A 12,935-nucleotide genomic window follows, 5' to 3' on the forward strand; every position below is an offset into this window, starting at 1 on the left:
TAGGAAGACAATGTAATAGAGCAGCAGGAAACGCTAGCAGAATGCTTGGATGTATAGGGAGAGGTATAAGCAGTAGAAAGAGAGAAGTGCTCATGCCACTGTACAGAACACTGGTGAGACCTCATTTGGAGTATTGTGCGCAGTACTGGAGGCCGCATCTCCAGAAGGATATAGATACTCTAGAGAGAGTTCAGAGAAGAGCTACTAAACTAGTACATGGATTGCAGGATAAAACTTACCAGGAAAGGTTAAAGGACCTTAAAGGGGTACTCTGGTGAAAACCTTTTTTCTTTTAAATCAACTGGTGGCAGAAAGTTAAACATATTTGTAAATTACTTCTATTAAAAAATCTTAATCCTTTCTGTACTTATTAGCTGCTGAATACTACAGAGGAAATTCTTTTCTTTTTGGAATGCTCTCTGATGACATCACGAGCACAGTTCTCTCTGCTGACGCTATTATAATAAAAATAACTCTTTATTTATTGTTGTCCTTACTGGGATTTGAACCCAAATCCCCAGCACTGCAAGGCAGCAGTGCTAACCACTGAGCCACCATGCTGCCCTTAGCATACATTTGCTATGCACGGTTGCTAAAATGGACAGAGATGTCAGCAGAGAGCACTGTGCTCGTGATGTCATGAGTGTTCCAAAAAGAAAGGAATTCCCTCTGTAGCATTCAGCAGCTAATAAGTACTGGAAGGATTAAGATTTTTTAATAGAAGTAATTTAGAAATATTTTTAACTTTCTGCCACCAGTTGATTTAAAAGAAAAAAGGTTTTCACCAGAGTACCCCTTTAACATGTATAGCTTGGAAGAAAGAAGAGACAGAGGGGATATGATAGAGACTTTTAAATACATAAAGGGAATCAACACGGTAAAGGAGGAGAGCATATTTAAAAGAAGAACAACTACCACAAGAGGACATTGTTTTAAATTAGAGGGGCAAAGGTTTAAAAGTAATATCAGGAAGTATTACTTTACTGAGAGAGTAGTGGATGCATGGAATAGCCTTCCTGCAGAAGTGGTCGCTGCAAATACAGTGAAGGAGTTTAAACATGCATGGGATAGGAATATAAGATAGAGTTAGGTATAAGGCTACGCTTCATATAAGATAGAGATAGGCATAAGGCTATCCTTCATATAAGATAGAGTTAGGTATAAGGCTACCCTTCATATAAGATAGAGTTAGGTATAAGGCTATCCTTCATATAAGATAGAGATAGGTATAAGGCTACCCTTCATATAAGATAGAGATAAGCATAAGGCTATCCTTCATATAAGATAGAGTTAGGTATAAGGCTATCCTTCATATAAGATAGAGTTAGGTATAAGGCTATCCTTCATATAAGATAGAGTTAGGCATAAGGCTATCCTTCATATAAGATAGAGTTAGGTATAAGGCTATCCTTCATATAAGATAGAGATAGGTATAAGGCTATCCTTCATATAAGATAGTTAGGTATAATGCTATCCTTCATATAAGATAGAGATAGGCATAAGGCTATCCTTCATATAAGATAGAGATAAGCATAAGGCTATCCTTCATATAAGATAGAGATAGGCATAAGGCTATCCTTCATATAAGATACAGATAGGCATAAGGCTATCCTTCATATAAGATAGGGCCAGGGACTATTGATAGGATTCAGATTATTGGGCAGACTAGATGGGCCAAATGGTTCTTATCTGCAGACACATTCTATGTTTCTATGGGACTAAAGCTAGCACTAATGCGAAGCTGAGACTTCCTGTTCTGTACAGGTGATTATTTCCCAGTAAAACCTTTCTTCTCACCATAGTCAAGAGTATGGTAAAAGGTGACACCAGTAAAGAGATAACACTGGATCCATCACCATTCATAGCAGAGATCGGTATCCTCCCTCCCTGTAGAATGACCTGTGAAGCGTCTTCGATTCATCTGGATGGGACAGCAACTTTCTATTGTTGTCTATGTCTATGGGCCCTGCTGTAAAGCATATCACTCAGGCAAGATGACAGCCCCCATAATAATGCACAAAAAAGGGAAAAAACTGAAAAGGAACAATGGAACAGACATCACCATTTTAACTCCTGTATACTCAGCTTTAGACCAATACTTTAGACCAATTCCCATGTTATCCTAGTCCCTAAAGTAATACATAATTTATTGTCCGCTGCTGTGTCCTCTCAGGATTACCTCACACGGTTTAAGGAACATGAGGAGGGTTTTCTACAACGCTTGATGCAGGAGGTAGAAGGAATTATCCAAGAGGCGCTTCAGCAGCTAGACGAACCACTGTACACCAGCGGCAGTGTGTCTACAGGTGAGAACACCATCTCAAGCACAGCTAACCACTGTATGAGGATCTGACTTGCAAACCCACTAATCCTGTAATATTTTCCAGACTTTCTAATCTCCAGAACAGTGGCGGCGGTAGAGAGCACTGAGAAATTAGACGAGGCATGGAAGAGACACATGTCTGATACTTCAGGTGAGAAGAAAAGATGGGAGAGGACCAAAAGCTGTAAAGAGTGTAGCAGGCAAGTGGAGGAACTGCATGGCAGTCAGACTGGACAGGTGTTAGAAGAGACCTCTGGAAGATGAAAATGTCAGTAGGATAAAGTTGTATAATGTAGGGACATGTAAAATGTAAGCGATCACACTTCACAATACTCTCTTAGGTCTCCATTTTGTATCTGCAAGCCGATCTTATCGACCACATCTACAGTAGCTCTCTTCTGTGTAAGAGTCTCTACCATCATGTTCACATATACACAGGGCCGGCTTTGCCTATAGGCAATATAGGCAGCCGCCTAGAGCGCACTCTCGATAGGAGTGCCACTCTGCCTGCAGCAATAAAGTTAGCCAGCATCTGAAGCACCCGCCCATCCAGCAAAACCCCTGATTGATTACATGAGAAGAAGGTTGGTTACAGCGTGTCACCCGAGTAGTAAGGTGATTACTTGAGGAAGAGGTTGTTACAGTGTGTCACTGCAGTAGTTAGGTGGGGCGTGTCAAAGGGCAGAGCCAATGGGCGAGATGAAGGGGTAGCAAAATGAGATTCAACCTAGGTTAGCAAAAATCCTTGCACCAGGCCTGCATATACAGGGCACCTCCAGCGTTCCCCAATCCATGGCCTATGGACTGCTCCAGTTGTATTTAACATAAGGGATCGACCGATTATCAGTTTGGCCCATATTATCGCCCGATATTCACGATTTTTTACATTATCGGTATCGGCAATTACCTTGCCGATAAGGCCCCGCCCCCGAGACCGTCGCCGCTGCCCCATTGCCTCGCGCATCCCCTGTTTTATAATTACCTGTTCCCAGGGCCCGGGGGGCCACGCTACTTCTGGCTTCTGCGACGTCCTGCGCTATTGCTGTCCGCTGCACAAGGACAAATGACGTCCTCAACGCAACGTCACCGTCAGTGCGCACAGTGACAGCTCAGGACGCCGCTGGAGCCAGAAGTAGCACGGACCCCAGGAACAGGTAATTATAAAACCGGGGATGGGGGAGGCAATGGGGCAGCGGCAGTGGTTGGACTAGGGAGGACCCCAGGACAGGCAGGGGGAGAGTAGCGGGTGGCGGCGGTGGTCTCTGGCCCCGCAAAAGCTGCTGCAGTTCATTGATTTAAAGCGCCCGCTTTAAATCATTATTCTGCAGCGGCCTCTGTGGGGCTGGGGGGGGATAGCCGATAACTTATACCATAATATCGGCATAAGTTACCGGCTACTGCCTCAAAGTTAACATATTATCGATATCGGCCCTAAAAAATCTATATCGGTCGATCCCTATTTAACATACTACAGTAGCCTTTGGCTGTCCGGGCATGCTGGGAGTTGTAGTTTTGCAACAGCTGGAAACACCCTGGTTTGGAAACACTATACTACAGTGTCAGGACATCAGCGTAGATTTTAGTTATGTGTACATGCTCTTACTTATCCTTTTTGTGAGAGGGGAGACTCTTCATAAGGTCCTTTTTATGTTGGGGACTGGAATAACTAACACCTATGTCAGTGTCTTCCAAAGAGTGTGCCTCCAGCTGTTGCAAAACTACAACTCCAAGCATGCCCGGACAGCCAAAGGCTGTCCGAGCATATTTGGAGTTGTAGTTTTGCAACAGCTTGAGGCCCACTTTTTGCAAAACATTGTCCTAGGCAAACTCCTATTGTTGCATTTCATGGCGGATAGCAATATTCACATACATTAGCATACAGTCTGCTCTGGGATTCCTAATATTCTGTATAAATTACTCTTGGATGTATATTTTTAATCTAAGGTCTTAGCTTACGGAATATTCTCTATACCAGTATTTCCCAACCAGTATTTCTCCAGCTGCTACAAAACTACAACTCCCAGCATGGCTGGGCATACTAGGTTTTGTAGTTTTGCGATAGCTCGAGGTACATGGTTGGGTTACACTGGTCTATAACTATCCCTACAGGTAAATCTGTCGAAATATACATTTACTGAATAAGACACAAGATGGCAGTATTGTCCATGTGCAGTTGTCCAGACTTCATCATACTCTACAGTACATTCTTTGCTTATTAGTGGAGAGAAGAGACGCAAGGCTGCTTAAAGGGGTACTCCGGGCCTGAGACATCTTATCCCCTATCCAAAGGATAGGGGATAAGATGTCTCACCGCGGGAGTCCCGCCGCTGTGGACCCCCTCAATCTTGAGCTGCACGCCACGGTGCAAGCTTACAAACAGCCGAGTGGCGACCACGGGGCCGAACGTCATGACTCCGCCTCCGTGTGACGTCACCCCCCATCCCGCTATGCAAGTCTATGGGAGGGGGCGTGGAGTCATGTCACCATACTCCGGCCCCGTGGTCACCACCCGGCTGTTTGTGAGCTGGCACCGCGGCATGCAGCTCAAACAGGTGGGTGGCGAACACAAGATTGCCGGGGTCCCCAGCGGCGAGACCCCCACGGTGATACATCTTATCCCCTATACTTTGGATAGGGGACAAGATGTCTCAGGGCCGGAGTACCCCTTTAACTTACTGGTACCAAGGATCTATTAGATAGAGGGGATTTGCAAGTAATTTAAGATCCATGTCTTCTTTGCAGTTTACAAGCTGTGGATTTACCTAGTCTGTATCTAAACTCCCTGCAAAATAAGAGGTGGAAAATGATTGGTTGTCATGGCCAACTACACCACCTTTGTTTTGTGCCAGCTTTTATTACACACACAGCAGGTATAGTCATCTCAACTCTGGAATACCCAGCCAAGTGCCCCGGGATAGTGCACAGGTGCAGAGCCAATAGGAAGACAAGAGAAGACGCCCAGCGCTCCAGGAATCCATAACATTCTTGTTTCATTTAGAACTAGGACCTAAACCTTGTGGAAGAGGGAAGGCAACAATGACACTCTTGTCCTCATATCCTGACCTCATATACCGACTTCATATCCTGTCCTCATATCCAATCCTTATATCATCCTGTCCTCATATCCTGACCTCATATCCAATCCTTATATCCAATCCTTATATCCTGTCCTCATATCCAATCCTTATATCCAATCCTTATATCCAATCCTTATATCCAATCCTTATATCCTGTCCTCATATCCAATCCTTATATCCAATCCCTATATCCAATCCTTATATCCTGTCCTCATATCCTGTCCCCATATCCAATCCTTATATCCTGTCCTCATATCCAATCCTTATATCATCCTGTCCTCATATCCCGACCTCATATCCAATCCTTATATCCTGTCCTCATATCCTGTCCCCATATCCAATCCTTATATCCTGTCCTCATATCCAATCCTTATATCATCCTGTCCTTATATCCTGACCTCATATCCAATCCTTATATCCAATCCTTATATCCTGTCCTCATATCCTGTCCCCATATCCAATCCTTATATCCTGTCCTCATATCCAATCCTTATATCATCCTGTCCTCATATCCCGACCTCATATCCAATCCTTATATCCAATCCTTATATCCTGTCCCCATATCCAATCCTTATATCCAATCCTTATATCCTGTCCCCATATCCAATCCTTATATCCAATCCTTATATCCTGTCCCCATATCCAATCCTTATATCCAATCCTTATATCCTGTCCTCATATCCAATCCTTATATCCTGTCCTCATATCCCGACCTCATATCCAATCCTTATATCCTGTCCTCATATCCAATCCTTATATCATCCTGTCCTCATATCCCGACCTCATATCCAATCCTTATATCCAATCCTTATATCCTGTCCTCATATCCCGACCTCATATCCAATCTTTAATCCTTATATTCCATTCTCATATCCTGTCCTCATATCCCAACCTCATATCCTGCCCTCATATCTTGTCCTCATCCCGACCTCATAACCCGACCTCATATCCCAACCTCATATCCCATCCTCATATCCCGATCTCATATCCCATCCTCATCATGTCCTGTCCTCACCAGGAGAGCAGAGGGGAGCTTGTAGAGTAAGGTCCCGGAAGTCTCATAGACTTGCATTGGACTTTAGACAAAAAAAAACACCCTCGCAAATGGGGATGATTAGAGTTAATTTGACTATCCTATATTTTTAGTTGACATTTAAAGGGGTACTCCGCTGGAAAACCTTTTTTTGTTTATGAACTGGTGCCAGAAAGTTAAACAGATTTGTAAATTACTTCTATTAAAAAATCTTTACCCATCCTATAATTTTTAGCAGCCTCATGCTACAGAGGAAATTCTGTTCTTTTTTCATTTCTTTTTTGTCTTGACCACAGTGCTCTCTGCTGACACCTGATGCCCATATCAGGAATTGTCCAGAGCAGGAGAAAATACCCATAGCAAACCTATGCTGCTCTGGAAAGTTCCTGACACGGACAGAGGTGTCAGCAGAGAGCACTGTGGACAAGACAGAAAAGAAATTCAAAAAAGAAAATAATTTCCTCTGTAGCATACAGCTGCTAAAAAGTTCTGGAAGGGTAGAGATTTTTTAATAGTAATTTACAAATTTGTTTAACTTTCTGGCACCAGTTGACTTGGCACCAGTTGACCTAAAAAAAAAATGTTTTCCACTGGAGTACCCCTTTAAAGCCCCTGAGACATCTTATCCTCTATACAAAGGATTCGCCACCCACCTGTTTGAGCTGCACGCCGCGGTGCCAGCACACAAACAGCCGGGTGGCGACCATGGGGCCGGAGTATGGTGACATCATGACTCCACCCCCGTGTGATGTCACCACCCTGCCCCCGCTATGCAAGTCTATGGGAGGGGGTTTGACGGATCCTTTGGACAGAGGATAAGAGGATGTCTCAGGGCCGGAGTACCCCTTTAAGTAACATGAAACCAAGTTTCATCTGTTTGGAAGTTATGCTGGAACATACATACACACATTGGGGGAGATTTATCAAAACCTGTGCAAAGGAAAAGTTGACTATTTGCCGATAGCAACCAATCAGATCGCTTCTTTCATTTAAAAAAAAAAAGGCCTGTGAAAAATGAAAAAAAAATGAAAGTTTTAATAACTTTCCACTATTGACTTTTAAATATATATAGATTCATTAAAAGCAGGGGATACAGACATCTCCTTTAAGAAGGGTACAGCTTGATGCGTTTTGGGGTGTTACCTCTTAGTATTATACGTCATGCTAAGGGGTAACCCTCCGAAACCTGTGTATTTACTGCTTTTAATTAACTTAAAAGGGTATTCCAGGCAAAACCTTTTTTTTATATATATATCAACTGGCTCCGGAAAGTTAAACAGATTTGTAAATTACTTCTATTAAAAAATCTTAATCCTTCCAATAGTTATTAGCTTCTGAAGTTTTCTGTCTAACTGCTCATTGATGATGTCACGTCCTGGGAGCTGTGCATGATGGGAGAATATCCCCATAGGAACTGCACAGCTCCCGGGACGTGAGTCATCAGAAAGCAACTCAACTTCAGAAGCTAATAACTATTGGAAGGATTAAGATTTTTTAATAGAAGTAATTTACAAATCTGTTTAACTTTCCGGAGCCAGTTGATATATAAAAAAAAGTTTTGGCCTGGAATACCCCTTTAAGTAAGAATATTATGGATTTCTCTAGCGCATGTGTTTGTATAAGACTGGAAAAGCAATAGAATTAAGAAGCAGACCAAAGAAAGTTGTCATTAAAAGTTGTGAGATATTGGTGTCCAATTTTCAAAATCCCTGCTTGCTGTCAGCACACGTATTACGGTATAGATTAATGTTCATCATGTTCGGTTAAACCTTGGTAAATTGTCAGGCCTATTGCTACTTGGATCACAGGGATTATCATATATATGCTGGAATAACTTGTTTTTTATAGATTTCTCTACTTTTTAAAACATTTTTCCTAGATGTGAATTCCTTGTTGCCAAATCTGGTCCAGTTTGCACATAGAATAAGTGATGTGATCATGCAAGGAGCCCAGACCAGGACATCTGACAGTAAGTAATGCTTCACTTTATGTGATTTCATCCGCTCTGGGCCTTCACTAAATACTGTATATAGTTATACTTATAGTGCATACTCACCTGGATAGAAAATTGGTCAAACCTAGATGGGAAAAATTAAAGGAGGAGTATGGTACAGCAAATTGTATCCCCTATTTAAAGTTAAGGGAATAAGTTTTAGATCCCTGGGGGTTCGACCTCTGGGATCCTGCACGATCTACTGAACAGGACGCCCGTAAATGGAGAGCATTGACCACCGCAGAAGGCGGCGGCCGACACGTCCCTTCCATGTATCTCTATGGGAGTGCCGTAGATAGCCGAACGCTGTATCTCCAGCTCTCTCATAGAGATACATGGAGGGGGCATGTCGGTGGCCCTTTGTGCGGGGGTCAACACGGCCCAATGCAGTCCCTTTCAGGAGATTGCAGTGGATCCTAGCTAAGTGTCCCTGTACGATATTTCTCTTTTAAAGAAACATGCAAACACAATTTTACAGATTATAGACAGATTTTATGCAAAGATGTGAAGGCTTTGTAGCTATATCAACACATAGCATTATCTATTTAAAGGGGTACTCCAGGGAACTAAACCGACACCCTTTCCTTTTCCTCTCACCAACCTATTTAATATCATTCATTAGCTACTAAGTTGTCACTTAGTGAGAAAAATATGCCATCCAGCCATCCACTGTGTCTTTCTCAAAGCCCCTCTCTGAAAGCAGCCCCCATCCTCCTGAGAGACACAGAGTGCTTTCTGCCCTGCAATGATGAGTCATGCTCCCTTTAGCTATGAGGTGTGTACAGCCCCAGCCAATCAGATACTTAATCTCTCTCACAGAGCAGGAAGGTGGGGGCTGCTCCCAGAAAGGGAGCTGTGAAGAGCTGAATGATAGTGAGAACAGAGCTGCAATGGCATTCATGCTGAAGAGGTGGGAAGGATAGCAAAGAATATCAAGCAGTCAGAGAAGACAACGGAGGCTACAGGAGCTGTGCATATCAGACAGAGTCACTTACAGGGAACATATCCAAGTAGTGTGATGGCTTTGGAGCTTTTTTTTTTAACTGCTTCTCTGGAGCACCCCTTTAGTACTGGTCCTTATTTATAGTCTGTATTACAGTCCAAAGCTGTGCTCACAATTCTCTTAGATGTCACTGGCAATATTCAGCTAGCTTGTATGTAGATAGGTTCTTTTAGATGAGTGGGGCAAATAGTATGGGGTGTAAAGACAACACTTCCCAGAAAGCAAATCACAAGAATACTGTGCAAGATACTGATCAACCTATAAATGAGCCAAAGCCTGTCCTTGCTATCAGGGCATGTTGGGAGTTGTAGTTTTGCAACAGCTGCAGATACAATGTATGGAAAAAACTGCTATAAATGCTGAAAATATTCCTCTTGTATATCAAACACGATTGCAAATGTAAAGTGGCCATTTATCGTCTGGTATCCTGGCGTCTTTCTTCTCAGAGCTGTGTGATAGCTGTCGTACATGTGGTACCGAAGCTTTGAACTATCTCTCCACCCTGAAGAACAAAGCCATACAGAGTGAAGCCGACTGTAGCCAGATTACTGCCACGCTAAAGCACATTGCTGATATTGCCCAGGTAAGATGATCTAATCTGGTTTTAACCCTTTAAGGACGCAGGACGTAAATGTACGTCCTGGTGAGGTGGTACTTACGTCCTGTGCATAACCGCGGGCATCGGAGCGATGCCCGTGTCATGCGCGGCTGATCCCGGCTGCTGATCGCAGCCAGGGACCCGCCGGCAATGGCCGACGCCCGCGATCTCGCGGGCGTCCGCCATTAACCCCTCAGGTGCCGGGATCAATACAGATCCCGGCATCTGCGGCAGTGCGCGATTTCAATTAATGAATGGTCCCCTCTCCTTCCTTCGTCCGGCTCCCGGCGTCTCCTGCTCTGGTCTGTGATCGAGCAGACCAGAGCAGGAGATGACCGATAATACTGATCTGTTCTATGTCCTATACATAGAACAGATCAGTATTAGCAATCATGTATTAGCAAAAATGTAAAAGTAAAAAAAATGTGAAAAATCCCCTCCCGCAATAAAAAAGTAAAACGTCAGTTTGTCCTATTTTACCCCCAAAAAGCGTAAAAAAATTTTTTATAGACATATTTGGTATCGCCGCGTGCGTAAATGTCCGAACTATTAAAATAAAATGTTAATGATCCCGTACGGTGAACGGCGTGAACGATAAAAAAAAAAAAAAAGTCCAAAATTCCTACTTTTTTAATACATTTTATTAAAAAAAAAATTATAAAAAATGTATTAAAAGTTTTTTATATGTAAAAAAGTACAGATCATGGCGCAAAAAATGAGCCCCCATACCGCCGCTTATACGGAAAAATAAAAAAGTTAGAGGTCATCAAAATAAAGGAATTATAAACGTACTAATTTGGTTAAAAAGTTTGTGATTTTTTTTAAGCGCAACAATAATATAAAAGTATATAATAATGGGTATCATTTTATTCGTATTGACCCTCAGAATAAAGAACACTCGTCTTTTTTACCATAAATTGTACGGCGTGAAAACAAAACCTTCCAAAATTAGCAAAATTGCGTTTTTCGTTTTAATTTCCCCACAAAAATAGTGTTTTTTGGTTGCGCCATACATTTTATGATATAATGAGTTATGTCATTACAAAGGACAACTGGTCGCGCAACAAACAAGCCCTCATACTAGTCTGTGGATGAAAATATAAAAGAGTTATGATTTTTAGAAGGCGAGGAGGAAAAAATGAAAACATAAAAATTAAATTGTCTGAGTCCTTAAGGCCAAAATGGGCTGAGTCCTTAAGGGGTTAAAGGGGTATTCCAGGAATTTTTTTATTTGACTATGCTACAGGGGCTGTAAAGTTAGTGTAGTACATAATATAGTGTCTCTAACGGCTGGTTTCATATTCTTATGTGACCTTTGCTCTGAATGTTCATTTTTAACAGCAGACGAAATGACTCCTGTCTCGGGTATTTCCCAGGATGCAGTGCGGCCGAGACCTGACATCACTTGTCTGGTGATGACATGGAGCCTGTTCTGCTTCAATGGGTGGAGTGAGCACAGGGAATTTGCAACAGCTGGAGGCACCCTGATTAGAAAGCACCTGGCTTTTGCATGGAATTCAGCTTGTTTGTGGCTCAATGGGTGAGGTGGCTGATGTGTGGGAGGGAGGAAAGTGGAATTATGGGATTTGTAGTAAAAGAGAAAACTCCAACAGGAAATATCCAGTTCACAAAAAGATAGCTGTAATCTCACAATATAGCCATTTAACCCAAAGACAAGCGCAGATCCTTCCTAAGCATGTCCATTACTGTCTGCCAGGTACATACTGAAATCACCTTATGCTGGATAACCCCTTTAAGGACCAGTTTTACACTGATAATTGAAGTGTGGTCTAGTGGATGATGGCTGCACTGTGTGGTATATTTCCTATGGCAAATAACCCTGAGTGCTGGCGTTATATGCACTACATAACTGGTGTACATGCTGTGCACCACATTATTGTGTGTTTTAGACATTTTGAGAAGAATTTATTAAGAGTGGCATTTTGCATGGCAGTTTCTGCTGTCATTTATTGTAACTGGCAATAGAAGACCACTTCCTTTTTTCTTATTTATTCATTCATTTATGTATTTATTTATTTTAAATCAGAGCATAATTAAAATTTGCTGAAAAATTGCAAATGCACATTGCGCAAAAACTGGTGTACAAGATTTTGTAAATTCCACTATTTTTACTAGGAGATGTGGTTTTATTGGAAAGGTTTGTGGTCTATGATGGGACATTGTGCACCTGAATTGTAGTGAAAATTAAGTGGTGTAAAATAGGACAAAGTAGGACATTTATTAAGACCAGTGTCTCAGATAAAAGAAACCTCTTTATAAATTCTGAGGATCACACATACAGACCGTGCGCCAGACATAAAAGTCAACAACAGCTAAGAGCTGGAGTCAATTTCTAGTATAACGTACAGCAAGTTATGTAAGTTATGATAAATCAGGCTAGAGAAGCCACATTGTCTCCTGCTAAGCCATTTCCCACGTTGGTGTAGGGGAGGGCCGAAAGGCAAAACGTTTTTGCACAAAAAAGCAGCTTGCACAAAATTTGGGACATTTGTGTGCCAGAAAACTGTCATACAGCTTTGATAAATTCTCTCCCAAGTTTCTAAAGATACACCAAATATATCAGAGACTGAGCCACAACTGGCACATTCTTAGGCTAGAGCTACACGGGACTTTTTTCGTGACATCGGCCAAAGATCAGGGTATCACACAGCTACATTGCAGCTGATTAAAGTGGATGGGGTCACATTGGGACCTTCAAGTGGCCGTGACCATAAATCAGCAAAAATCTATTCAAGATGGAATCGTAGTCATGGTCCCAGCCTCTTGCAGGTCGCAACACGGCTTTCAGCAACACAACATAGTTAGGCTGGGTTCACATCACGTTTTCTCCCATACGGGAGTGCATACGGCAGGGGAGAGCTAAAACCTTGCGCTCCCATATGCCTTT

The 12,935-nt window shown here is 42.4% G+C and overlaps 1 protein-coding gene across 4 annotated transcripts in view; it reads left to right on the plus strand.

The window, feature by feature from the left end:
* Positions 1 to 12,935, plus strand: part of HIP1 (huntingtin interacting protein 1) — a 157,530-nt gene that overhangs the window by 120,724 nt on the left and 23,871 nt on the right. For all 4 annotated transcript variants that reach the window (XR_008888950.1, XM_056558402.1, XM_056558401.1 and 1 more), the window contains exons 18-21: positions 2,174 to 2,306; positions 2,388 to 2,474; positions 8,313 to 8,402; positions 9,876 to 10,012. Coding sequence is in view for 3 of the 4 variants with exons in the window: in XM_056558402.1 (XP_056414377.1) it covers positions 2,174 to 2,306; positions 2,388 to 2,474; positions 8,313 to 8,402; positions 9,876 to 10,012 (447 nt within the window). In the remaining variant the exon portion in view is untranslated. The remainder of the gene's footprint in view (positions 1 to 2,173; positions 2,307 to 2,387; positions 2,475 to 8,312; positions 8,403 to 9,875; positions 10,013 to 12,935) is intronic.

Source organism: Hyla sarda, chromosome 2, assembly GCF_029499605.1.
Source record: "Hyla sarda isolate aHylSar1 chromosome 2, aHylSar1.hap1, whole genome shotgun sequence".
In the NCBI taxonomy this organism is placed as follows: Eukaryota; Metazoa; Chordata; class Amphibia; order Anura; family Hylidae; genus Hyla; species Hyla sarda.